The 25,763-nt window shown below is 42.6% G+C and overlaps 5 protein-coding genes across 7 annotated transcripts in view; 2 read left to right on the forward strand and 3 right to left on the reverse strand.

Annotated features, from left to right (window-relative positions):
- Positions 1-916: 916 nt before the first annotated feature.
- surf4 (surfeit 4) lies at positions 917-6,563 on the reverse strand. The gene is made up of 6 exons (XM_076086754.1): positions 6,344-6,563; positions 4,524-4,710; positions 3,669-3,745; positions 3,535-3,578; positions 2,950-3,136; positions 917-2,120 (listed from the first exon to the last, which is right to left on the reverse strand). Exons 1-6 carry the CDS (start codon positions 6,389-6,391, stop codon positions 1,854-1,856), a joined length of 810 nt encoding a protein of 269 aa, XP_075942869.1. The 5' UTR covers positions 6,392-6,563; the 3' UTR covers positions 917-1,853.
- Positions 6,564-8,117: 1,554 nt separating this feature from the next.
- surf2 (surfeit 2) lies at positions 8,118-10,483 on the reverse strand. The gene is made up of 6 exons (XM_076086757.1): positions 10,089-10,483; positions 9,812-9,963; positions 9,550-9,653; positions 8,890-9,075; positions 8,603-8,736; positions 8,118-8,488 (listed from the first exon to the last, which is right to left on the reverse strand). The coding sequence occupies exons 1-6, from the start codon at positions 10,161-10,163 to the stop codon at positions 8,399-8,401; spliced, it is 741 nt and encodes a 246-aa protein (XP_075942872.1). The 5' UTR covers positions 10,164-10,483; the 3' UTR covers positions 8,118-8,398.
- Positions 10,484-10,850: 367 nt separating this feature from the next.
- bbln (bublin coiled coil protein) lies at positions 10,851-12,378 on the forward strand. Its single transcript, XM_076086759.1, has 2 exons — positions 10,851-11,080; positions 11,420-12,378. Exons 1-2 carry the CDS (start codon positions 11,005-11,007, stop codon positions 11,659-11,661), a joined length of 318 nt encoding a protein of 105 aa, XP_075942874.1. The 5' UTR covers positions 10,851-11,004; the 3' UTR covers positions 11,662-12,378.
- ciz1a (cdkn1a interacting zinc finger protein 1a) lies at positions 11,677-20,061 on the reverse strand. 2 transcript variants are annotated; one of them, XM_076086755.1, is made up of 16 exons: positions 19,903-20,061; positions 19,242-19,487; positions 18,382-18,503; positions 18,005-18,234; positions 17,371-17,488; positions 17,143-17,230; positions 16,922-17,034; positions 16,716-16,795; positions 16,322-16,516; positions 16,055-16,185; positions 15,855-15,948; positions 15,649-15,762; positions 15,448-15,555; positions 15,228-15,306; positions 14,983-15,104; positions 11,677-14,861 (listed from the first exon to the last, which is right to left on the reverse strand). In XM_076086755.1, the coding sequence occupies exons 2-16, from the start codon at positions 19,412-19,414 to the stop codon at positions 14,184-14,186; spliced, it is 2,445 nt and encodes an 814-aa protein (XP_075942870.1). In that variant the 5' UTR covers positions 19,415-19,487; positions 19,903-20,061; the 3' UTR covers positions 11,677-14,183. The 2 variants fall into 2 exon arrangements, with proteins under 2 accessions (XP_075942870.1, XP_075942871.1); XM_076086756.1 differs by having other exon boundaries at positions 19,929-20,050.
- An 877-nt stretch (positions 20,062-20,938) lies between these two features.
- dnm1a (dynamin 1a) overlaps positions 20,939-25,763 on the forward strand; it is a 43,932-nt gene continuing 39,107 nt past the window's right edge. For both annotated transcript variants that reach the window (XM_076086765.1, XM_076086766.1), the window contains exon 1: positions 20,939-21,099. In XM_076086765.1, the coding sequence (XP_075942880.1) occupies positions 20,939-21,099 (161 nt within the window). The remainder of the gene's footprint in view (positions 21,100-25,763) is intronic.

Genomic DNA, 25,763 nt, shown 5'->3' on the forward strand with positions numbered 1-25,763 from the left:
TAGTCCTTATTTATTCATCGTAACATAAGAAAAGTCCTTAAAGACCTTACATCTCTAAACAAACAAATCCAAAGTAAGGTTTGGAGAGGCATGCAGGGCTTTCTAATTCAACCTTAGGCTCCAAAGAAAATATTAACAAGGCAGAAAAAGGCCTTGTTCATTTATAAAAATGATTAACAGGATTAAAGATATTTTCCCATTAGCTTGCTACTCGTTGGCCATGTGGTGTTATGACGTGTCAGCTCCTCCAGTGGCATCATGTCACATAAAGCAGACGAGTCATTCTACAAAAACAGTGGAAGCTGCTGTCACCAAAATCCTTAATCACATGAATTATACATATTCAATAATTAAAGACTGTCCTTGCAATGATAAAACTAAGTTTATTCATCTAATTTTCAATGTTCAATTTGGCAATGTATTTAAAATCCTAAATTCTTGTCTTGTCACTTTTATCATGGAAGTAGAGCATTGAACATTACATATATAAAATATAACAGACAGTTTTAAAAAACGTTAAAATAGCTCATTATTAACAATATCAAAGAAATACCGGTCACACAGAATTATGTCATTGGTGTTAATGCTACACAAAACACTTTTATTTTGAAATACTACACTGACCCTTAGAGGTCCTTGGAGGAAGTGCAGTGGACAAAGGCATTTGCTAAGTCAGATGTCTTACTTCATTCATTTAAAATATCATGATACATGTGAGAATTTTGAGTGAAGCTTGTCATTTGTGTTACTCATTTGTTGGCCACAGGGGTTAAAAACTTTTCTAAGAGGCGGTGATATCCTCAAAAAGGCTATGCTGCTGTGTGGTCGTACTCCATGAGCTACTTCTTCTGTGGTGGATTCACATTAATGTGAATATCTGGTCTATCATACGGGCTAAAAACCTTGACCGAGACAGTTTGTATTTTTAAATTTTTATTTCTTCGCCACGACGTTCCAAAATCAATAAACAAATGATCAAAAATACAATATAAACTTTTGAAATCAATACACTGAATATTTTTTAAATTTCTTACACAGGGCAAAAAACACTGAGCAAGTCCGGATATCTATTGACTCGGCTAAGTCCTCTTTGCTTTTCTAGATCGCAGATTACGGTGTTTCATAAACGTTGAGCCTCCCACCCTCATTACCCCCGATCACATACAGCTCACTAGTATCTGCCAAAGACGTACAGTACAAAATGCCAAATAACAAGTCCTGGAACAATTCTGTTGAAACTGTCAATCAAGCACGACTGCAACCCACCAATTTGTACACAATGAACATGTCCCCCCCCCCCCCCCCGATTCAACTCCCCATGAACAAGTCAGTTGAGATTGAAGGTGTGAAATCATTTGAAAGGCTACAGTGTCAGAGGACAGAAAACAGGAGAGATGAAACCTGGAGAGTCAAGGCGAGTTGCTGTCAAATCAGTGCCCAAGTTCGGCAAACTGTTGGATTTACTCAGAAAATATGAACGTTAATCTATTATAACTCATGGCATAATACCCATAAAATACAATAAGTTATTTCCATCCCTTCTGCACACAGAACAAAGTAACTTTTGTTGTTTTTAAATCATCACTTGTATATCTTGCACTTTGAAATACACACGACTTTCTTTCTTGTTGATATGGAAAAAGATCTGGCATTATGTATGATGTAAAATAGAAAAACAAATAGTCCATAGATGGGTGAGGTGGTGTGGGTGGATTAATAAAAAATAAACTAGAAAAAAAACCAAACGGTGTACCCTGGTGGGAGGAACTGGAGGAGGGAAGGTCTTTGAGTCCCGGTCGGTGGGGGAAGTTAGTGGTGCTGCGCAATCCTCTCATCGTTAACCCCCCCTCGGCCTACCACTCTTTCTTTTTCTCATCCATGGACACTCCGCCAGGTCCGAGCGCCACCACTAACAGCAGACCGCCGATGACCGAGGTGGTCTGGAAGAAGTCGTACTTGAGGAAGTCGTGCATGGGCTTGTAGGCGGGGACGGTCCAGAAGGCGTTGAAGTAGACGTTGATGGCCAGAAGCCACACGACGAGGGTCAACGCCGCCAGCTTGGTTTTGAAGCCTATGGCCACCAGGATGATGAGTGCAGTTCCAACCATGTTCTGCAGGATCTGTGAGTGAAAGTTACAAGTAGGCGGGTGAAGATGTGCACCTTACAGTATATGTTCATCACGTCACAGATTGACAGATTTTGAATGATTGTCCGCTTGGTGAAATTGACACACCAATAGCAGCCACTCCTCAGGCAGTAGAGGAGAGAGACGTATAGCAGGGGGAAAACGAGCACAATAAACTCACAGCTGTGTAACAACCTGTTCTCTGCCGCTTTGTGTCATACAGTTGCTAAAGGGTGCCTTGTGCCACGGTATCAGATGCCGAGGGGTGTGCCAAAGCGGCTGTATTTGACCTGGGAATGAGAACAGGCTGCAGGCTGCTTATTGGCTGGGGGTTACACACCCAAAGTCTCTTTGCCCAGCAACGCCCTAAACACAGCAAAATAAGAGGGTCCCTGTAGATTAAGACACCGCCACACACTTCTAGTGGGTCATAAGTGATGATTGAAAAGGATTGTTTTTGTATCAATCTATGCATTGTTTTTAGGGAATTCCTGCATATAATACCTTGAAACGAACAAGATGTATTGTGTTAGTAAGTGAGCTTTAAAAAGGTGTTAGTCAGGTGGATTTTGTTAGAGCCTGGATAGCCGTTTCCTTTCTTTGTGCCAATTATAAAAAATGATATTAGCTTAGCCTATTTTGTGGCATCGATCTTCTCATCTATCGCTAGACAAGGAAGCAAATACCTTTACTTTCCAAATTGTTACATTTTTCATTTACGCCTGCATCTAATAGCTTTGTAGTATGTCCGTAAGTAGTGGTGGCGTAGCATTGGTCGTGACTTAATGATGAAATAACCATCTGTGTTGTTGTCAGTACTCACAGAGAAGAAGTTGGAGTCAAAGTGCAGCAGAGTCATGAACATGAGCACGAGCAGTACTCGACCACCCAGCTGCATGTACTGCTTTGGCGAACTCTCCCCCATGGAGGGGACTCCAGCAAACATGCTCTTCCCTTCCGAGCGAGACTCGGCCAGCAGCAGCAGCAGACCTCCTCCGAGGGCGAGGTTTCTGGGAGAGGGGAGAGAGAGGATGGTTATTTTAGGACAGACCTGCAGTCAGTCAAAGTTCATATTAACAATCAACAGCATAAAGACTAAAAAGTACACTAAGGCAGACACAGAAACACTACAATGTAGGACTGTATTTAAGGGATTTCTCTGATGGCCGATGACTCATCTGTCTTGTTGATGTTTAAATAAATCACAGGTCTTGTTGACAGTAATTGTTGGTGTCTGCTTCACAGCTAAACAGCTTCCTCCTCAACTACCATAGCAAATTAAAATGTCCAATGCTGCAGAAAAAGCCCTGCATGCTGTCAAAGTCAACAAGACACTTCTCATCTGTGATCATAAGCAGTGAAATAAATAAAGAACGAGAGCAGAAACCACCTACAAAGAGACACTTACCTCATCAAAAATTTGAGGTCCCATAAAATGCTGTATGCAACAGTCTGGTGGAAAAAAAGACATTCCTGATCAGATGCAGAAAGACACATTGCTCGTGTAAATCAAAAGTGTCATTGTAACTCGATTGTTCTTACCTGTAGCGCTATGATGCCAAATAGTCCAAAGCAGGCATACTGTACAAAATTTCTACTAAGGATGAGGACACAACCACCTGTTAGGACACACAAAGAGATGTGGTCATTATGGCAGCAACACACTGTTTGTGTTAAAATGTAATAGAGTAAAACAACAAATTTCACTTGTGTACTTTAGCATAATCTGTTTTTTGCAGAGACGTTCAACTGGTTTTGAGCAAAGAAACCCAGCTGCAGCTTGCATGGAGGAAGCTTTAATGTATTTTGCCGTACCTATGCAGCTTTTCTAATGCAATATTTACAAAAAAAGGGCATAAAAATATAGGACGGGAAACCCGGCTAATGTAGCTTTATATTCTGGTTCTCACAGGACCAGAACAGAACCTGACATCTTGACATTATCTTCTGCTACACTTTGGGTGATGCCTTCAACAGTGTGCAAATGTCTAGACTTACAGCCAATTTGCTTCAAAGTTCAAGGAGCTCAGGGATGCATTTTCACAAAACACTGCAACTGATTCGTGGACAAGTGGGCTGCCTCTTGGCTTCCTTCAACTAGTCTTGTCTGCCCCCCCCCCCTGCGCTCTCTAATCAGCAAGATGGTATATAAGCAAAAAGTAAAGTTCTGTGTTTGTATCAATCTATTGCACAACTTTCTGCTAACTGTAGACACTATGTGGCTGAAACGGACTGAGCACACTTCTAGCAATAGCCGTTTGATTTACTCCAGTTTTTATGTCACACACACCACCCAGTAACGCCACAAAAACATGCAACTTGCTACCGTGAACTCTGAGGTGACTCGTGTTGTGTCCGGACCGTAACCCGACAATGCACTGCCTCCCAGTCACTCACCCAGCTGTCCTATGAGGTTCAGCAGCACAAAGAAGGTGGCCAGGAAGTAGCCACAGCTCCAGGTAACCTCGATGTAGTCCCTCTGCTCGTTCCACTGGAACCACATGCGGATGCCATCTTCCAGGAAGGTGCTGATGAGGCACAGGCGCGCCAGGTGGGGCAGATACTGTTTGGTTATCCTCAGGAACTGCGCAACAGAGAGAAGGAAGGGAAGAAATGATTGACGAGAAAAAACGGTGGCTTGAAGTGTAAAGAACAGTCAAAGGATGTGGTTTGTGAGGCGTTCCTGAGCTTGCATAACCAAGAAACCTCATTACTGTGTCACCAAGCTGTAACACACATAGCTGAATTTTAACAAAAGCCCCCTGAAGACTCCTTTAAATAATAATATTCTGACTCCGCATCACTGCTACAATGCCAAACGCTTCTTGTGTTATTATGAGTTGAAGTACACTGAATGTCTACACACACACAAAAGAAAGAGAATACCATGTGATCTTCTCTTAATCATAATTAATGAATGGATCCTCAGATAGTACAGTGACCCAGTAGAGGTGCAGCACCCTGCCCCGCCTACTCAGCAGTCCACATCAGCACTGTGAAACCTCGGCAGCCAATCAGCGTCCACCAACTCCCACTACGAGTGCTATGTGGGACATGAATGGACGACGTGTGAGCCAATCCAAACAGGCCCGAGGTCCCTGCAACAGTCTGGAAATAGACCATTTTGGAGCAAGTAACATGCTCAGGACCCCTTAGCAGAGCTTTTTACAAAGCAAATAAAGCGAGACGTGTCACTTCCCTTTTTCCGAATGCTTTACAATACCCAGCACTCCACTCCACTCCACTACAATAAAGATGTATAGACAGAACTGACTCCAGGACTAACAGTACTCTTCAAAGGATACAGAGAACATTTAAAAAGTCTGTCCAGTCCTGCAAAAGACACAACACCATGAAGCCTGTTATGAGCCAGATGACAGTACTTTTCAAATGACAGAAGGTAACGTTACAAAGGACACAAAAAAACAAATATCTGGGGCTTTTTTCACAGTCTACGTTGCAACATGGGGTCACAGGCAGACCTGTAATCTGATCCTGAAATCTCAGCTTCTCAGTGAATTTCCTGTCGTCACACCAGTACATGAAAAACCCTCAGAGAGACACAGACATAAAAGGCATCTTTGGAATGTAAAATAAAGTGAAAGTCCAGGTTTTTGGGGGTGAGCTGTGTGGTGGGGCAGCTCTGTCAAGGCCACAAGCAGATACTAAGTTTAAGAAAAAACAAATGCGTCTCTTATTTAGAGATACTACGCAACCCTAAGCCACAAGCAATGCCAAGCAATTAGGGTGTCGAGACACAAATTGACAAATAGCCGTTAGCCCATAACTTGGAGGCTAAGCTGATTTCACAACTGCTGTCTGGCTGAGATGCTGTACGACAAGCTAACTAGTTGGCATAATGATGCAGCCCTCCATATTTGCACCAGTTATTGTTTGCTAGGTTGGTCGTTCCCAAACAAATGTCAGTTTCACTTTTGTCGGCGTGAATAAATAATGCTAGCTAATCCATCTGGAGACACATGACAGCACACAAACCGCTACAATATGTGTCACACAAAAATAAAAACACGAGCAAATTAATCAAATGTCACGTTAATGCGGTCAGCTATCTGCTGTGGGTTTGTAGAAATATAAATGAAAGGCGTCAGAGGAAACACTCTCTCTCTCTCTCTCTCTACATTCTCAGAGAAACTAGTTAGCAGCTACCATGCTAACAGCGGCTAGCGTTAACTAGCCGTGCTCAAAATCGAAGTTACCTGGTCCGCCACGTCTTCGGCTGTGTTCATGAGATCCTCCTGTCCCATATTTGTGTAATAATACGCTTTTTAATAGTGAAAGCTCAGCGCAACACAGTTCTAATGTGTTGTTTTGTCGCAGGCTGCACTAAGGACTGCTCCTCCCCCCGTTAAACGTTATTTACTTGAAGATTTCCCGACCGCCTGTACGCAGAGAAAAGGCCGCCTCCGCTCCCACAATGCCCCGCGATTAGCCGAGAGAGACAGAGCCCCCCTAGATGGTACTGCAACCGCTGCATGCCACGTATACTGATCCGTCCAGGGGCTTGTTTTCGGCGTGTACACATGAAAACAGGCACAATACTACAGGTGGTACCGACCTGAATTCATTTTTTTAACTATAATTTGGTGCACATGTTCATGTTCAACCTTACAAATGCTGCACGCACTCATGCAATCCGTGCAGAGTTTATAGATGGCTGTACTTTCGTGACAGATGTGCGTTCCTTGTCTCTTAAATTGGTTATTATTGGGTCTCTTAGTCCTTCACTTAAATAAAAATGACAAAGCCAACACATTTAGTTCACGCTACTCTACTTAACAGCTCTTTTCAATAAAAAACAAACATATTTCACATATCTTTTGATATTTGAAGTATAACTTTTTTTAAATTTATGATTCTTGACTACTTGATTTTCCTTTTCTCTTACTGTGTTTGTTGTTATGCACCATTATATTAAGGCAAATTCTTTATTGTGCGTGCACCAACTTGACTGTAAAGCTGATTGTCAAGCATTCAAATTATTTTAATATATTTATTAATTATTTTTATATTAATTTGACTGCCCTTTATGGAAATATGAAATAATTGAATGTGTAAATGGATGAATGAACAAATAAATGGCAGTCCTTTTCACACAGGCGCTGTAGCCTACTACTGAAACAGATCACTCAACAGGTTTTAACACAGAAACTTAATGCTCACACTTTGTTTAATTTCTACAACTTGCCCAAAAAATCTATAGATGAATAATAACTTGAGGGAAAACCAACATAAGTGTCTTGGTAACGTGTTGGGGAAGCGTCATTTCTCTGACACTCTGGAGGTGAGAACAAGATGTTCCCTCATTCAGGGTTTTGATGATGATGGTAATCACTGTCTAACACCGTCTGTTCCCAATTTCCCATACTGAAGGTGTACAGTTTATTAACTTTTTGCCTCCAGCTAACTACAAATGCCTCATAATGTACGCACAGATATTTGGCTGCTGGTGATGATGTTGGTGTGAAGATGATAAACATAACTGCAACAAGAGAGCAGAGCTACGTGAAGGGAATTGGGATGGAGGTGTAAAAAGGGGCCTCATGGCTTGTTAACTGTAGAGCCCAAAGACACAGAAAGTCTTTCTCGACAGTCCCGTCAAGAAGCTGCCGTAATTTCTGATATAGCTGTCTGAACTGTTTGCCAGCCACATCAGCAATTACCGACTGCAGCAGTCAGGTGGTTGTTTTTCATGCTGTACCTTCAGCTACTTTATAATCTATTAGTATAGACTACATAGTCCTGTGTGAGAAATGTCTACACCTCATGAGTAATTATGTATGCAATAGATGTACTAAATGTAGATGCATGTCAGGCTACATTTCTTTCTTGTAAAATTCACAAATTAAAAGTTTTTTTTTTTTTTATAAATAGTACTTCTCTTGACATAGTTTCTGTTTATAAAGGTCTGTCTTACTTTTTTATCCATTTTATGCTTATTATGGTTAAAAAACAACAACCAAAAAACCACAATGTTTGCAGATCCAAATTGAGTTGTATTTCATACGAGCACACATGGACAAACCAGACAATACTTATCCAGTCAACATTATGTCACATAAACCAGCCTCTTTGGAACATTGCAACATCACAACTTGGCAAACGGACAATCTTTCATATGTTGAAAATATGAAAACTCTACTGGATGTTCACCAGGTCAGGCTGGCTCAGACAGGAATACTACTCCAAACTTAGAAGTTGCTCTCTGACAAATTACCAGTTATAAAAATACTGTATGAACACGGCTTTGCTTTTTACTTTCCATTTGCAATTTTTTCATGTTTCTTACGCCCTGATTTCCAGTTGTTTTTTCTGAATTTCTTCTGTAAACCACCGCCCTGTTCCTGAAAGACATAAATATGATAGCATCAATGTCAGTCATGGAAATATACATTTCATAGGTGCGAGCTATTTTCATCGATTCCACATGAAAAATGTGATTTCATATTAATACAGACCTTCTTCCGTTTCTGCAGCACCTGCTTATCCACTTCCATTTCCTCCCCTTCATCGGTCTTGAAGTCGTCTTCCCCCACATTTCCGTCCCCCGCCATACTTTCTTCAGCCTCATTTTTTACGGTGAACATAGTCGCTGTGGAAACACATGGCACAGCAAAGTCAAGCTGCTTTTCTACAAGTACAAGATAAACTTGGTTTTGCCTGGAGCGAACCATCATGACACGCAGTCGAGACATAATAAAAAGTGGACAGGGATGTCTACAGTGTGTGCACTCGGGACACTGACCAGGGTAGAGGTCACTCATGCTGTCTTCTGAGTCGCTGTGGTCATCGTCGCTGGATGAGGGTTCCCACGACTTACTCCCTTGTTTTGAGGGCTTCCCCCGACTGACCTCTTCTCTGGTCTCTTTGGGCCTTTTCTGTTTCAGTCTGGCTGGAACGAACTCTATCCCTTGCTTCACACACTCTTCATCTAGAGCAGGAATGAGACAGTCATGTCAGTGATCGAGTTGACGGTGTGAATTGTCCAACTTATCTGCGGTGGACATGGACTGCATGGTGAGAATACTGATGGAACATTGTAAGGGTTTCCGATCTGTGTGAAAACAACCGTATAGCTTCATGAAGACTACTGTTAAGTAATATTATCATGGGAAAAACTGATAAGAAACGAAGCAATACTACATGTCCATCAGTATGAAATCCAAACTCTACGTGACTATTGTGACTTGATAACTGCCTGGATGATAGAAAAAATCCAAAAACATGTTTGAAAATATTGATCAAGGACATTTAGAACGATTGTGTTCAGCCGGATATACATTTTTATATACACACGAGATAGCTGTGATTTCCTTCCTGACAGAAAGTCTATGTGATGTGGGCCTTCGGTAGTGAAACAAACAGAAACAAAGTGCCATGCATGTATTATGAGAGATGCACTGACATTTGGAGAGGGCTTTCTTGAAGCGTTTCCCGTTGACATGTCTCAGGACATGGTGTGGCTGCCGGTTGAGGTGTCTGAGGGTCAGTTTACAGAAGAGCTGCTTGCTGGAAAACAGACAAGAGACAATTACACAAGTGCAGATTAGCTTCACACATTCAGCCCATTTCCGAGTGAGTCACTGTGTCATTTCCTGAACAAGCATCGCCACTGTTGCAAGTAAGATAAGGAAGGTGTTTCTCGTGCAAAGTGAGAGTCTCCTTACGGTTGTTTCGAGCTTGGCACAACGTGAGGTTCATACTGGCTGTAGTTGAACTCTGCTGCTACACTCAGTTTCTCATATTTCTTCCCTTTAGTGAAATTGTGTAGCTCCGTCAGGTTGCATGGAAACTCGTGGCCATTCAGAGTACATTTGATCTGAAAATGAAAACAAACAATTTGACAGATGACCATGTGGCCAGTGCATGGCTCGTGTGATAAACTAGCAATACGGCTAGCACAACAGTGCGTTTCGTGTAATGTGATGTTTTTAGCTCGCTGACCTTTTTGTCGTCTGTAAGCTGGAGAAAAGGGTGGTTACGAAGAAATGCTTTGAGGTCCGCGGGTAATTCGTCCATTGCGTAAAAACACTTCAAAACAGACCTTTCAGTGTGTTGATCAGGCCCACCCGTACAGGAAATGACTACACGTGGGTCGTTGGCGCAGACTCTGTTGCATGATATGTTAGCGCCATCCACTGGCCAAACGAAGGAAGGTCATGAAGGTGAAGGAACACCCCGAGTAACGTTAAAGCTTGGGGTTTACAGTAATACTCACAGGGAAACTAATTAAATAAGTAGAAAACTAGTATTATATGACTGGATACAATACATCTGCTGCTATAGCACAGACCCGTCAATGCATGTGGTATCTGTCGCTATTGTGACAATAAACTGAGTAAGTTCAAGTGACTATAGAGTGCAAAAATAAACTTCAATTGGTTTATGTCAGGCGCTGATGTCAGCTGACTGACATCAGCTGACAGCTCGGAATGAGAGAGCAGGAAAACTACAGAGGGCCCACTCTGGTCGTATTTTCAGGACTTTCACTTTAAATTAAAATGTTAACTATATCCGAAAAAAGGGCACTAGTAGTAGTAACATAAAATAACGTTTTGAAGATTATTTGAGCTGTAAGATTTAGGATATGTTCACCACTACCGGTCGTGATTTATGTACAGAGTGAGTGTTCTTCTTACTACCAGGCATATGTTTGCTGATAAGTTAAAACCCCGCCCACATATTTCCCATGATGCACCACTTCAGTAAACAAACACCTGACCGTTAACCAATGACAACAAGTCAAGCTAGCTAGATAGCTAGCACCGTCGGAGACTACCTCTGCGAATCTGTAGATTTATCCAAACTGTCTGAAAAATAACCTTTAATTAGATATTTAATATTGAGTTTGTTGAGCATAATGTCTGGACCAAATGGAGATCCAGACATCTCAATGGACGATGGTATCAACGACGAAGATGAGTTCGAGGACGAAGGTAATGCGCTAATGTGTTCATTCTTTGTAGTAACGTACGTTATAATAGTAACGTTATTACAGTGAGATTCTTTTTCGAAATGCTGATGGATCAGCAAGCTTCTGTATACTTTTAACGGCCTTAAAAAGCAGCATTAGTCCACTTGTGTTATCTTTAAATACACATGCAGTAATATCTTAACACGGGTTAAATCAACTCTAATTTTGACATGTTATGCATGAGACACATGAGAATAACATTTATTTTTACAATCAGCACTGAAGACTAGAAACGCTCTGCAAGAAACGCTTTTTACTCTGCCTGACAGAAATGACTGATCTCTCTGCTGCACATCCACAGAGTACGAAGCCATCAACTCCACGCTCGATCAGATCAACTCCTATCTGGATGACCTGGAGGATCGGAATGATTCGCTTAACGGCAAACTGCACGAACTAATGGAGTCAAACCAGGAAGCCAGGCTGGAGTTCAGGGCCCAACTGCTCGGCTCCCAGACTCAGGAGCAGCCATGTCCTGCAGACGGGGATTCCTCCACAACCAGCAAGGAAGACCTGAATAAAGACGATGGGGACTGCAAATGAGTGAGGGGGGGGGGGGCTGAGTTAATCAAAATACAGGGATGGAAATATTTAGTTGACTCAACTCCTTACTTCTGTCTGTTGTACCAATGACCCTTGATCTGCATAGTTGATGCCAATCCGATTCTTCTTTATCGGCAGATGTGACATTTTGCTTCTCCTCCGTCACCTCATGTTTTTCTCCTTTGTTGAACTGTGATGTGCTGATGTTTGGTTCCTTAAGCAGATTGAAGTCTCTAGCAGCTTCTTATACAAGCTGCACACCACCTGGGACCATTACAGTGAAATCTAAGTCGCATGTGTTGATTGTTAAGCTGTGACATCATGGGAACAAATTCTAAAGCCAGGGTGAAACGAGACATTTAAAAACAGTGACAGTGACCTGTATAACATTCCTCTAGAGTCGACCATGATCTTAAGAATCTGTCTTCATGGCCAAATAGTCTTTGTAGTGTGCTGATCCATTTGGTTTCAGCTTTGTAATAGCTCTAGTCTCCGTTCCTGTTTGATTCATCCCAAAAGTAAATATGCAATACTACAGATGTCTACCAGTGTATTAGGTTTGATCTGCAGCATGACTTTAAATCTGCTGCAGTGTTTATTAACCTGTTGAGGATAAGTGAGCTGATACGCATTTGTGCAAGTTAAATAATAGCCACAAAGTCAAAACGAAGTCAATCAAGTGGGAATTGTCAGACATTTTAATATAAATTAAAATGACCCCCCCCCCCCCCCCAAAAAAAAAAACAGAAAACAAAAATCCCAAAATACATACAACTTCCAGCAGTTAGAAAACAACACCTGTTTGTTCATCTCAATGTAGTCAGTAGCTGAATAAAAATACAATAAGAAACATACAGCTTTGTTTACGTGTCCTCTTTGCTCTCCTCTGTTCTCAAAGTAGCTTCACTTCCTCGTTCCCTTCAGACAGAACGTGATGCGGTACGAATCACGTGACCGTCACGAACCACGTGACCGTCGCCACTCTTGAGTTTCCACATGCATCAGCCAACCACTTGTGTGGTTTAAAATATCCTTCTCTAGTATGGAGGAATGAAATGTGTCCAGAACAGCACACACCGGTCTTTGAGGCCTTGTGGCTGCTGAAATGTTGGAACTATAGATCTGCGTTTGTAGAACCTGTGACTGAGATAATCTACTGTGTGTGAGACTGCTGAGTCAGCTGGGATTCCATCTATCCAGTGTATATAGCAAACTAAACATTAAGAAAGAAAAAACATTGCAATGGTAAATTGGAAGAAACAAGCAACTACCACTAAGAGCATCGTCAGTCAATGAAAATGAAAGCAACTTTTCTTTTCTTTTTTTAAATATACCTGCCTTGATTGACAAGCTTTCAAATTTCAAAATGCACATGATGCAGCTTTTTGCGCTGAATATCATTTTAGTTTAACATTAGAATGACTACAAGGGTTTCTTTTCCATTGTGCGCAGATGTAAAAGTGTTTTTAGACATTTTGCTGCATTTTTACACTATATTCAGCTGCTACAGATCGTGTTGAATCCAAAACACAATTTAAACATTAAACTATACAAAAAAAAATGTCCAATTGCTGGCACCCGTTCAGTGAGAAGGCCACAACTATTGTGCGCCAAACACGACATCAACTGGAATCCAAAAATGTCTAAAAATGAAACGGATAATGAGATGCCTTTGAACAGAGCTGAGATCAGCATTTCTGAACACTCGAGCCAAAGTCCCCTCCTCACACTCCCTTTAAACCACCCGCTCTAATACTTCAAATCGGTCACATTCTACATCTCAGCTCGCTAAAAGCATGTGCTAATGTAAGCAATGTTGAAAATGTCTCCACTTGTAGGTTACATTACGTTAACGATCGTTCATCTAGCTAGCTAGAGAATTAGCAAATCTGACAATCAGCATTCTGATCCTTGAGGACACCAGGGTAGGAAAGTAACTTTGTGGGGAGCCAGTTTCACAGACCAGCAAATTCCAGCTATTTAATAGTTAATTAGTATCATGGAAAGTAATTACCAGATTTTCAATTGCAGATGGGGATAACCTAAAAAAATAATATGGATTTCTCATATTTCCCTTTTTTTTGCATGTTTACAAACCTCATGTCAAACTACACCTTAAATACTGTATGAATTAAATCTGAATTTAGCTTCTATAATTTTACATCAGTGTGTCCCAATCCCATTCTACTTGAGAAAGTATTATTGTGATGGTGTACTGCTTTAAAACAAAATATATATATATTAAGATACTTAACCCCCCCATCACTGATTCAACATGTACGCGATAGCCGGCTGGTGTTAAATTTCCCACCCTGGGAGAGCATCAAATAAGATGTCCTGTTACACCATGATGTACCATCGTTCTTCCTATTTGTGTGTGTGTGTGTGTGTGTGCTTAGTTCAGACTTTCCAACATGGAGAGAGGCAGGGCTGTTCACTTCTTGGTTTCATGAAAGCACCTCTTCGAATATCGACACATCCTGTCCTAAGGGTTCCCACTCTTTCCACATCTCATCTCTGACTCAGCGTCTGTTTGTGGCCCTCCCTGACCTGCGTTTGGTTGTGGTTTTTGCCTTCTTTTTTCCTGGGACAGCGGGAGCTTCCTTCACTTCCTCCTCCTCCATTACCTCCTCCTCCTCCTCCTCTTCCACATTCTCCTCCTTCACCACCTCCTTCTCCTTTACCACCTCCTCCTCCTCCTCCTCCTCCTCCTTCTCCTCCTTCTCCTCCTTCTCCTCCTTCTCCTCCACCTCCTCCTCCTCTACAACAGCTGCTGGCTCTGGTTCTGGCTCTGGTTCTGGCTCTGGTTCCTCTCTGCCACCATCGGGCAGCTCAGCCGGACTCTCCAGACCCACAGAGACCTGGGATGTGCTCTCTTCCTCCTTGCAGTGGAGGCCGAGCTCTTGGTCCGTGTTGCCCGTGCTGGTCGCTGAGGTGCCGATGAAGTCCTGGGAGTTTTGGTCAGGTTCTGCTTGTTCCTCCCGTTGCTGGTTTTCCGTCTGCACGTCCACTCGGCTGAGTGTAACGATAGGCTGCATGGAGTTCAGGTTCGTCACTAAACCGGCATCATCAGAGTGGGAATTTTCCACCGGACAGTCTGTGCTGGTTCCCGTTACAGGCCTGAGGCTGTCTGCAGCGAGGAGAGACTCTCTGGAAGACTCAACAGCTTCACTCTTTTGACTCAGCAACTCTCTGTACTTCTGAGAAGAAGAAAGCATACGAAAATACTGCACATTTAATATAATATAATGTGAAATTCCTCAAGGATAACGGACATTGATGCACCGTAACGTCACATTCAAACGTTCATCAAACACCAACCTTGAGGTTCTCAAAGTGCTTGATTGTTTTGCAGTGGGCGTGCAGGGCAGAAGAGTCAAAGTGATAAAACTTGTTGCAGATTCTGCAGATAAAACCTGCAACTGGAACAAAAAAACTGGACCCTGCGGTGAAAAGAATTCAAGAAGAAACGTCACTCCGATGTTGACGCTAAATCCAAACAACGATGACATGCAGGGAGACAACAAAATGAAATATTCAGCAATCTGGAGTTGGTCGTCACTCACCGTAGACTGTGTTAGCGTCGTACTGCTCATCACTGGCCATGTCCTTTAAAGTCACTTCTTTAAGGCAGGACCAGTCCTCCTGTAGCAGGTCACCAGAGACACAGTAAACAACTATACGATAACACATGCACCAACTATGAGTTCTAAGTGTTATTCACTGGCCATTAAATGCATATACTGTCAATTGGGAATTACAAAGAACAAATGATATGCAAATCACCTGTTCGTTCAGTCTTTCCTCCTCCATCTCGCTGCACTCCAACTCTTCCAATGAGAAGCCGTCTGTGTCCAGCTTGCCTAAAGCCTCACAGCCCTCCTGTTCCTGGAGCTAGGGAACAGCAGCCAGTTCAGCATGAATATTTGATTTCATCTTAATTTGCTTGTTGTGTCGTGGTTTTAAAATCACTATGAACACAGATACCTTCTCCACTTTCTGCCTGTGCTCCCGGGACTGCAAGTGCTCCACAAAGATCTGGGAGGTCCTGAAGTGTTTCTTGCAGACGGTGCAGGAGGAGATGGCTGTTCTGCTGGCCAGCTGAGGAGAGATGAAGAGATCATTGCGGATTATTCGCGTTGTAAAGCTTTTCTGAACTCCGCATTTAAAACCATGTCAGTGAGCGGCTTTACTTTGTGCTCCTCGGTGCGTCGGTGGTCCGTGATGCTACTGGCGAAGTGGGTGTGACAGGTGGCACACCAGTGCTTTGAGTCCGCCCTCTTTTCTCTGCAGAAAACACAGACGAACATTAGTTATAATTATTATTATTATTATTATGGGAGAATTAAAAAAAAACACAAATCAAACGCATATGCGTGAGTGTCGAACGTACCCGTCTTTGTTTGCTTCCTGTAGAGTCTCCTGCACTCGGGGCAGCAGAGTGACCAGACAAGCATTGCTCATGTGTTGGATCTCCATCATCCTCTGCTGATGGGAAACACTGTTCATGTGACTCCTGAAGTTCTGAAAAAACAAGATAGAAGAGTTAAATCAATTTGCCACATTCTCAACAAACACCAGCAACTATTTACCCCCCCCCCCCCCCAAAAAAGAGCTAATTCCACCAATTCCTATGTATCTTGATGTGTGTGCAACCTACTGGCTGGTTGTAGCAGGTAATGCTGCAGAGATAGCAGTAGAACTTGTTGTTGCCCTCCGCTACACCCTCCTCTTCTTCCTCCTGGTTCTCGGGTGAAGCCAGAGGGGCGTCTTTGCCGTGTGGCATCTCCTCCGAAAGCAAGTCATCTTCACTCAGCTTGCCAGACGGGGACGGGGCCGACAAGCAGCTGTGCACCTACAGAGAGGTCCCAAACCAGAAGTTAATCCAGTGTCATACATTCATTTAACCGAGATATACTTTACACAGAGAGGTTGACAAATACTGCCAACCGGCATTGACCCACCATTGTGATTTGGTTACTTCTAAATCTATCATTTAGTGTTAACAGTATTTTGTCCGTGACCTGACCATCCTAAATAAAGGCTCCTCTCACCTCAGCAGCGCTGCTCTCCTCCAGCGCCTCAACAACATCTGATCCCCCCGTGGAGCATCCTTCTTCCAGAAGGATGCAGTCTGGGAAAAGAAGAAAACGCGTATTACAGCGAGTTCTCATCTCAACTGACCTAAACTACTCTACATTTAGATTAAATGAGTGAAAGTATTTCAAACCATCTACTCTAGGTTGCTGTGGGGTTTTACCTTCAGGCTGGCTGTCCTCACCGTCGCTGTTACACTCAAAAGACGGAACTTCCACTTCTGTATCTGCAATGGTGATGGTCTCAACACCACATTGTTCTTCGGGTTCCTCTGACCTGAGAGAAAAATTGCAGAATAATTTGAGGTTGTTTGAACCGGTCAACACTGGATGTCAAGATTTTCTAGCAGAACTACATTCACGGCTATAGAAACGTTTTCTCTACCCATCTGTCCTCTGCTTCTTGACTACAGGTTCTTCAAGTTGCTCCTCGGAGGGCTGTGTGGGTTCATCCACTCCTCCTACAGCACCGTCTGTGGGTAGAAAGAGATGGAAACAAACAAGGTAGGAAAAAACATTATCTACAAACAAATGTTAACCACTGATCTCATATCTCACATTCAACACCGTAACCTATAAGCATGTTTCGGTGCTGGTTGGAGTGCAGCGCTACCTGCTTCAGTCTTGTCGGTGGCTTCATTGGTGCTGCTGGCTGCTGGTTGCTCGTCTGTGCTCCCTGCTGCCATCTGCTCGCTGTCTCTCTTCCTGTCTGGCTGGCGAGCTGCAGTGTCCTACACAAGGAGACGGACAACAGGATTACAAATATTCATCAAAGTCTGAGATAAAGACTTAGAGAAATTAACATGACAATTAAGATAGTTTTAGAGCTGCATATAACTGATTTTGAATGTTGACAAAGAACTGATAATTGCACTTAAATAATGTTGGATTTAATGAGAGCGACTACAATCATTTCAGAGCTTGATCAACCGGTTAAGGCCGAGTTCTGACCCATTTTACTATCAAAGACAATGAATTTATGCTCCTATCAATTAGCTCAGAAAATGTAAACTCTAGACATATTTAGATTGATTTTCACGTCCAATCAACCGCCCAAAACCCAGGTATTAAATTTGTAGCTCTATATTCTTGTATTTGGGTCATATATTCCTTCATTACAATGAAAGCATTTGCTGAAGTTTTATACTTGACCAATGATTTGATGCTTTCATATCAAACACAGTGTGGGCTACGTTAAAACACCGACACAGTGATTATAATCAATATAATGGTGCTGATGTAATTACTGCGGAGGTGATGGAAGAGGAGGAGGAGGAGGCTGCGGTGGTGGTGCTAGTGTTGTTATTGTTATTGTAGTAGCGGGCATGCGGGTGATACTGTCGACCACCCGGGTATCCCATCATGGGGGACTTGATGGCCATCCCCATAGGAACTGGCCCGAGCAGAGACGACCTGGACCCGGGAGTGAAGAATTGACGGAACTGCTGTCCCCCCATCCTGAAGCCCCGCATGTTACCTACATGACAGCAAAGCATGGAACAGACACGCGAGTGAGGACAAAAAAATAAGCAAACAAAACATTATATCCCCTTGAAAGATAGACGTTCACTATGAAAATGACAAATGAAAATTCTACTGCTTTTCACTATAATCCAAACCACACCCTGCATCTGTTGCATCAGTAGGGCCCCCTGCAGCATGGGATTGGGGGCCATGATGGTAGTCTGGGTTGCCTGGCACAGGTTGACCATCCTGGGGGGAGGAGCTGCCTGGGAAGGAATAGATCTGCACAACAAATAAACAAGAGTAAATAAAAAAAATATAGCATCATTTCTCAAGAAATAACCTCACACAAAACGGCTAAAGACATCTTAATGTAGAACAATACCAAGTGAAAAGCCAAATGACTTAACACAAATGTTCTCTTAAACACAAGCTGTCCGTGATATCTTTCTTGATTATGATGATTAAGTGTAACTGTAACGGCTCTGATGTGGATTAGCCTTCATCAGAAGTCACTTTCCTTCCATATTAGCTTTGGCTCAAAGCCTATTTTAAGTACAACGGAGTTGGCCAGTAATCTGGGAATGAAGTGTTTTATATGATCTGCACTTTATCAACACTACCTTTGGGCAGGCCAGATAACAGAGCATGGCAATAGCCCAATGTTTTGTATAAAAGGACACACATAACACTGTTTGACAATAACAATCAATTTATATAAAGGTATGCCAGTGTTGTACAGCTTCTTGCTCCTTTGTTTACCTCACAGATAAAACAATAACAAATCACAGCCTAGACTGACCGCCCCTAAACCAATGGACTAATTCACAGGCAAGCTGTACAAATATCCAAGTTGAATTAACATACTGCACACCTAAGCATTTTCAGTCATCCCAGGAATCGTACTGTCTTGTCATGTGTTGTTGTGGCCAGGCTTTAAAGCTCAGCTACCGCACAGCCACTCACACGTCTCACCCGGAGGGCCCTGCCTGATCCCCGGTCTCGAGTTAACACGCTTACCGCTGTGCCTGGTGGTGATGGTGGCCGACATGGTGCCCGGGAGGCGGCTGAGGTGGTGGAGGCGGAGGCTGCTGCTGGAAAAGTTGTTGTAGCTGCCGCAGGTGCTGGTGAAACTGTTGCTGTTGTTGTTGTTGTTGCTGCTGCTGCTGCTGATGGATGTGTGGATTGAACATTACGGGCTTTAAATTTCCTCCGCGAGGAGACGGACCAGCAGCTGTGTGTGACGCTCCTTAAAATAAAATATACCTGGATGGAAGGGAACAAAAAGGTGTATGATTATGTGCCCCGTTGTCTTTATTGTAAAGATACACTCAATAACAGTGCGCACGTCCCGAGACAACAGGTCTTATCTCACATATTCTTTATGTCAACTAACATTAGCTAATGCTAGCAAGTGCGCTAACAACAATTTACTTTCTTTGTTTGCTTAGCTTATTTAAATCGCTTCACTCGGTTAGCCAACTTCACGGAGAGACCGACATGTTATTCTAGTTGTAATCTAGTGACAGTAAGTGAACAAGCCAACACCTGCTGTGAAATGAAAGAAGCTACATTAGCCACAGTACCTGCAGCCAACAAGTTAGCTTAGCATAGCACCGAACTAGCTAGCTAAGTCGCAGATAAACCAGCTGCGCCTCCTCGGGTACTTTCTACAATTTACCTTTAGCCACAGTTGCTACGACGTACTTCTCAAAGAGTAAAGTGGCGATTCTTGATGATTATCCAACCAAAAGCAAAGCACAAGGTTAAATACGTGTTCTCGGTCCCCGGTGCAACTCGCATAAAGCAGAAACCCCAACCAGCGTCCCCAGTGTAGTGAAGTTAGTGCACACTGTCGCCCCCTGGTGGTGGTCTGGGGAACTGAAAATGCTTGACGTCTGTCTAATAAATGTATATTTTAATGTTAAATGTATATTTAATACGGTCAGTGTTTCATTGTCAAACCCCACTGGCCTTGGGAATTTTATAAAAGTTAGTATTTTTAAGGTTCTACATTTTACATTACATTATCTAATACATGTTGTTGGCGTGTTTGTTTTCGCAAATACTCTGAAGATAGATAGATAGATAGATAGATAGATATATAAGTATATTGATACATCAAAGCAGAGGCTCTACTGAATTATAAAAACAAACACACACAATGCTGTAGAGTGCCCCCTTGCCTCTGTTCACGGTGCTAACAGATTCAGCACCATGGACAGATCTGTACATAACATTTAAAAACTGGATGCCAAATTCCCCATCTCCGTGCACCTTTCCAACTAAAACAAAGGCGTTAAAGAGTCTCAGTGAAATAAGACACTAAAGTGTGTCTTACTGTAAACAGAACAATTTGACGGGCAACTATACAGTGAACGTACACCTACACCACCGAGCGGTGTGCGTGGAGAACTGCAGAGATCTCTCCTGGGAAAATACAAGAGATCATCCTCATCCTCCCCTCCCCTGCTGCGCTCGGTGGAGAGGAGTGCGGGCTATACATGTTCGGCGGTGGAGAGAGAGAGAGAGTCCCATAGCTGAGGTTATCTGACACACCGAGGAGGCGCAGTCAATGAGGGGGCAAACAGAAAAGTGAGCGCAGTCCAAAAATAAAAAACCGCCCTCTAAACGCGAGATTGGCGAGGAGGGAAACATAAGAACTAAATCCTTCCCTGCTCCGACAAGGGAGATACACTACCCATTGCATCGCAAAGATGGGGAACCGGGGGATGGAGGATTTGATTCCTCTGGTGAACCGCATGCAGGATGCCTTCTCCGCCATCGGGCAGAACGCGAACCTGGACCTGCCCCAGATCGCCGTGGTGGGCGGCCAGAGTGCGGGGAAGAGCTCGGTGCTGGAGAACTTCGTCGGGAAGTAAGTGGCTTTTTTCCCCAGGCTGCAAAGCATGCACGTCGGTGCATCACACAAGCGGTTTGCAGTCGCTTTCATTTGTACACCTCACGCACATCCCGATCCCCATCCCCCCCTTTCTCTCAGGCAGGTTTGAATCCGCCTCACACGCATCGTTGAGACGCTCCAAATCGTGGCACCTTTACGGCAGTCTTATCGCGTTATTACACTGTCTTCTGCCACAACACCGAGGCGAGGAGATTACTTTGGCCTACATAAATCCCCAGTGAAGTACATCTGTATACTGATGCATTCAGGGAACCACAACTTTATGTTACATTACTTAATATGATGAACCACCTCTGGATAGTCAGCTTTTAAACTTCATAATTTTGTATAAAATGACACTAAATTGCAAATGTTTATCATTATAAATTCAGTGACGTCTGTCAGAGGCAGAGTTAGTTTATATGCTGACTTCCTGTACAGCAGATACAGTTACAGGCAGCTCTGTGGATGTGCTGTTTTGTAGCCCTCAAGCTGTTAAATCCTGACCAGGCAAGGGTGCAAAATGATTGTTGCTGTGTGTGTGTGTGTGTGTGTGTGTGTGTGGAGAGAGTTTTCAGTCTTGCAAACATGCACAGTTTTCAGCAGCTGCTGCTGCTGCTGCTGATGATACAAAACAAAGCGAACAAATGTGAAGTGTTTTGCTGCAGTATGACCTTGCAGAGAGAGAGAGAGAAAGAGAGAGATAGTGGGAGAGTCCACCTGAGCTTTGAGCCCTTCCAGCTCAGCTCATCCATCTGTCTGCCAGTGCTTATGCTGTAAGTGAAGCTTACTTGAATGCAGGCGACAACATGGGTGTCACTGGCTAACTGTTTTGTCAGCCCGGTTGCTTGTGTTTCACTTGATCTGAAGATTTTTGTGTTTTCATGGACTTTTAATACATTGGATGCACTGAGTGTGTGATTCAGCAGTATTTCCTGCTCAATAAGCAAGGTCAGGTTGTATCCTGTGGCTCCAAGCCAGCTCAACACCACTAAACGAGGCCTGCTATTACACGACAAAATGTAATATACCTCACTGGACAGAGAGGGATCCGTCTGTGCAGCGACTGATTTTTCCCCTTCAATCTATTTTCTTACATTTATTTGACAGTATGGTCAAATAGTTCACCTCATGGCCACAGTGATAATCCACATGTTAGCAGGTGAGGCATGCCCACTGTTTACAAGTCATGCCATCTGCACATGATGCTACCTGTGGAAGGCATATCAGTTTTGCTTATGAAGTTCCATTTATGGGATTTCAAAGAATACTCCACCGATATAGCATTGCCCTCCTATAATATTGTTGGACAACCTGGCGCCTACATTCGAGGCCTTTTTAAAAATATCAGTTAATTAAAACAAACATTTTGAGTAAACACTGTTGAAGCAATGTCTGTAGGAGGGCCACGTTTTTTGCTGCTCTCGCCCAGCTGTAGTCATGGAAACAGCTTGTGCCTAATTACGCCGCCTCACTCGAGGGACCAGCGGTTTATACGATCGTTACAGGAGGTAGAGAAGGAAAAACTGAAATATAACGGTAATAAAGACGTCAAATGATTTGTTTGTCCGTGTCAGTGAAAGCTGCAGTCTGCATCCTGTCATGCAGCGTGTGTGTGTGTGTGTGTGTTGATGTATGTGCTTCCCTGGTCCAGCTGCAGTGACGTCAACCAGGTCCTCCCATCCTCCTGCTCCTCCAGTGTTACCTTACCTGAACACACACACACTTAAAAACACGCTGTATTGAGACTTATAAATGGCAAAGAGACATTTCCGTCAATTATTTCACAATGCATATCAGCTGATATGGAATTTAGGCAAAAATGAGCAACTTCAGGATTGATATGAACATTGTTGAAAGGAGTTTACTGTAACTTCTGGTGGACTATGACACCTTTCCTCTCTGCTGGATTATATTTTGATGCATGCCTGGCATGTGTGACTCAGGGACAAGGACAGCCAACCTCTTAGTAGACAAGCTGTTGTGATATGCTTTGTAGTATAAGAGTACATCTGAGGACACGTATTGATCTATTCCCCTTTGTTGTCTGTCCTTCAGAGGTTTTGGATCCTGCTTTCATAGGTTCTCCTCACAGACAGTCTGCTGTCTAAAGTCTCCCTTGTTGTCATTGCTCAGTTCTCCGTTTATCACCTCGGTCCAACCTCCCCTTTCTCAGCATTTTCTGTCTCTGTCAGTTTAAATTCACCTCAAAGGTGCTTTGTTGTTTTCAAATATCAAAGTGCTCAACTCCAAAGTAAAGGCTATTTGTCTTCATTCATTGTTTTCATTCGTGCGCTTTCTTGTCTTAGACAATGACAAGTTGAGATGCGCTTAGCTGCCTTTGGGGAATGCTCTTATTTCATTTCCTCTTGAATGAATAGCACCTTTTTATTATTTAATGTCTTTGAATAAAGTACGATATGTGTTCATTTGTTTTCAGAGTGGTAGGTTATCTTTTTAGGGCTACAACTAATGCTTATTTTCACATGTCCCAAGTGAAGTGAAGAAGACATTTCACTAATCTGAAACTGTGCACAACCCCAGATTCCCATCCTGCGTCTGTCACCAGTCTGTTTTTTGTAGCCCCCCATGAGTCTAATTAGCACAAGCAAAGCGTTACTGGTCTCCAGTGCCCAACACAGGCGGTGCCAGCTGGGTGAAACCTGTCAGTGCAGGTGGAGGTGGGGATGTTTGGCCACATCTTGACATTTGACTAAATTCAGCAATATAATAATTATAATAGTGTGCCATTTAATCTTAAAAGTAGACAAATCAACAACAACAACACGGTATATATCTTGAACTAGGTTGAAATAAGTTGTCTTTTGGGGATTTGCAGTTCTAGAGGAAATATCTTTGTAATAGCTTTTGCACAATATTGTATTCATGTTTTATTTATACTATATTTTTGTATCAAGCTGTATTTACCAATATTTACCAATATCATAATTCTGAAAATGGGTCAGAAGCATTTTTTATTTACATATTTGTACTGAAAATGTTGTATTTTATTGATCAGAATGAGTCGAGGATAGAAACAATAGACAGAGGCAAAATAAAGGCCGTCACAGAAAACACAGATGAGTGTAAGAGTTTACAATTCCTACAACATGCAGCACATTTAGCACGGATGATTACAGTGTATGTTCTCAACAGCATGTTTTTTCAACCCTCTTTCAGCACCACGGACAGCTCTCTCAAAAACAGCTGATACTAAACCAGCTGCTTCCCCTAAAATACAACAAATACTGAACATACATAGAGGATCACCTTACAGTTGTTCTCCCTGTATGATATCCACATCATGGATAGATTCAAGGGTACCCCAGTTTATTGTCAGCATGGTGGATTATAGAAACAATCATGAAAGCTTTTTGTTGATGCACCTCTGAGCCGAGGTTTGTCTTGTTTTTAGCACAAATCAATTTATGGTTGTTCAAGTCCCTTAAAACGGCTGTGGACGAGCACTTTTTTTTTGTAGGGTTCAATAGCTGATATGGTATGTAAAAGGAGAAATTAGTAAAAAGGTCACAAACTGTATGGTGTTCTCCTGGGATGTACTCCAGCCCAGGATGCTGCTGCTGCTGCTGCATGGTGTGCAGCTTAGCCGACTGAAGCACTTTTATCATCAGTGGAGGCTGCTGGCACTAGAACAACCCAGGAACATAAAACCACAACACAGACGATTTCAACTCCCTGCTGCCATCACTATTCCAACCCCCACGCAGAGATTAAGTTAATGATATATCTGGTTTAATGTTTTACATAACACAGAGAAGGCCGGAAGCATTACGATGAGCAGCAGCAGCAGCTTCACTCATGTGAAGGACAAGCGCACTACAGTGCTCCATTAAAACCTTTATTCTTGTCAATTAAAAGCAGGAGAGAGTGGAATAGAAACACAGAGAAGGAGAATCCTGTAATGACTTATAGAGGACGATGCTGCGATAAGAGAAACTACCCAGCATGCAACTGAAATGATGAAATAAACAGGAACCTGTAGTTTAAAGGTTGTGTCATGAAAGTGGATAGGATGGACAGGATCATTTCTGTGGATTCATCTGAGGTTTTTTCTTTTAATGCAATAGTTTTCTCGAAAGAAACTCATATTTAACTGTTAATTCTAAGCAGTAATTTAGTCATAATAATAGGGACAAAGAGAGACAGTGTTCATTTGTTGCATCTCCAAATTATTTATTTACAATTTATAGTCATTTTTAATGATCAAAGTCATTTATCTTTGGCTCTGTGACCCGACTGGCTCCAGCACTCAACCAACCCTGTAAAGGTTAAGAGGTTCCAACAATGGATGGATGGATTTATCTTTATCTAGGTTCTTTTAGCAGCTCTTTCAATGAAATACTCTGGAAATGAACAACTATTTAACTAATACATCATTTCTTGGTTCTTTAAAAAAAAACAATAATCTGTCAGTAAACAAATAAATGTTGTGAACTGAATACTTTAAACAGTCTCTGAACATTGCAACTATTTTCCCTGTGATTAATATTAGGGCTGCCACAGGGCTGTAATATGTTCATCGTCTATTAATCTGACGATTATTCTCTCGATTAAATGATTAATCATTTGGTCTATAAAATGTCTATAAAATGGTCAAAAAGGCCCCTCGCAGTTTGTGC

Source organism: Anarhichas minor, unplaced genomic scaffold (assembly GCF_050575085.1).
Source record: "Anarhichas minor isolate MPS153535 unplaced genomic scaffold, ASM5057508v1 ptg000002l, whole genome shotgun sequence".
NCBI lineage: Eukaryota > Metazoa > Chordata > Actinopteri > Perciformes > Anarhichadidae > Anarhichas > Anarhichas minor.

What these genes read in the sequence shown, in the direction of transcription:
- surf4 (XM_076086754.1), bottom strand. Translation starts at nt 6,391, where the DNA reads ATGGGACAGGAGGATCTCATGAACACAGCCGAAGACGTGGCGGACCAG. An exon ending in CCGAAGACGTGGCGGACCAG is followed by an intron (nt 4,711 to 6,343) that starts GTAACTTCGATT and finishes TCTGTTGCGCAG; the next exon opens with TTCCTGAGGATAACCAAACA. An exon ending in TTGGCATCATAGCGCTACAG is followed by an intron (nt 3,579 to 3,668) that starts GTAAGAACAATC and finishes TTTTTCCACCAG; the next exon opens with ACTGTTGCATACAGCATTTT.
- surf2 (XM_076086757.1), bottom strand. Translation starts at nt 10,163, where the DNA reads ATGGACGAATTACCCGCGGACCTCAAAGCATTTCTTCGTAACCACCCT. An exon ending in AGCTTACAGACGACAAAAAG is followed by an intron (nt 9,964 to 10,088) that starts GTCAGCGAGCTA and finishes TTTCATTTTCAG; the next exon opens with ATCAAATGTACTCTGAATGG. An exon ending in CATGAGTGACCTCTACCCTG is followed by an intron (nt 8,737 to 8,889) that starts GTCAGTGTCCCG and finishes GTGTTTCCACAG; the next exon opens with CGACTATGTTCACCGTAAAA.
- bbln (XM_076086759.1), top strand. Translation starts at nt 11,005, where the DNA reads ATGTCTGGACCAAATGGAGATCCAGACATCTCAATGGACGATGGTATC. An exon ending in AGATGAGTTCGAGGACGAAG is followed by an intron (nt 11,081 to 11,419) that starts GTAATGCGCTAA and finishes GCACATCCACAG; the next exon opens with AGTACGAAGCCATCAACTCC.
- ciz1a (XM_076086755.1), bottom strand. Translation starts at nt 19,414, where the DNA reads ATGTTCAATCCACACATCCATCAGCAGCAGCAGCAGCAACAACAACAA. An exon ending in CCTCTTCCATCACCTCCGCA is followed by an intron (nt 17,489 to 18,004) that starts GTAATTACATCA and finishes CTCCTTGTGTAG; the next exon opens with GACACTGCAGCTCGCCAGCC. An exon ending in TTACCTGCTACAACCAGCCA is followed by an intron (nt 16,186 to 16,321) that starts GTAGGTTGCACA and finishes TTGTTTTTTCAG; the next exon opens with AACTTCAGGAGTCACATGAA.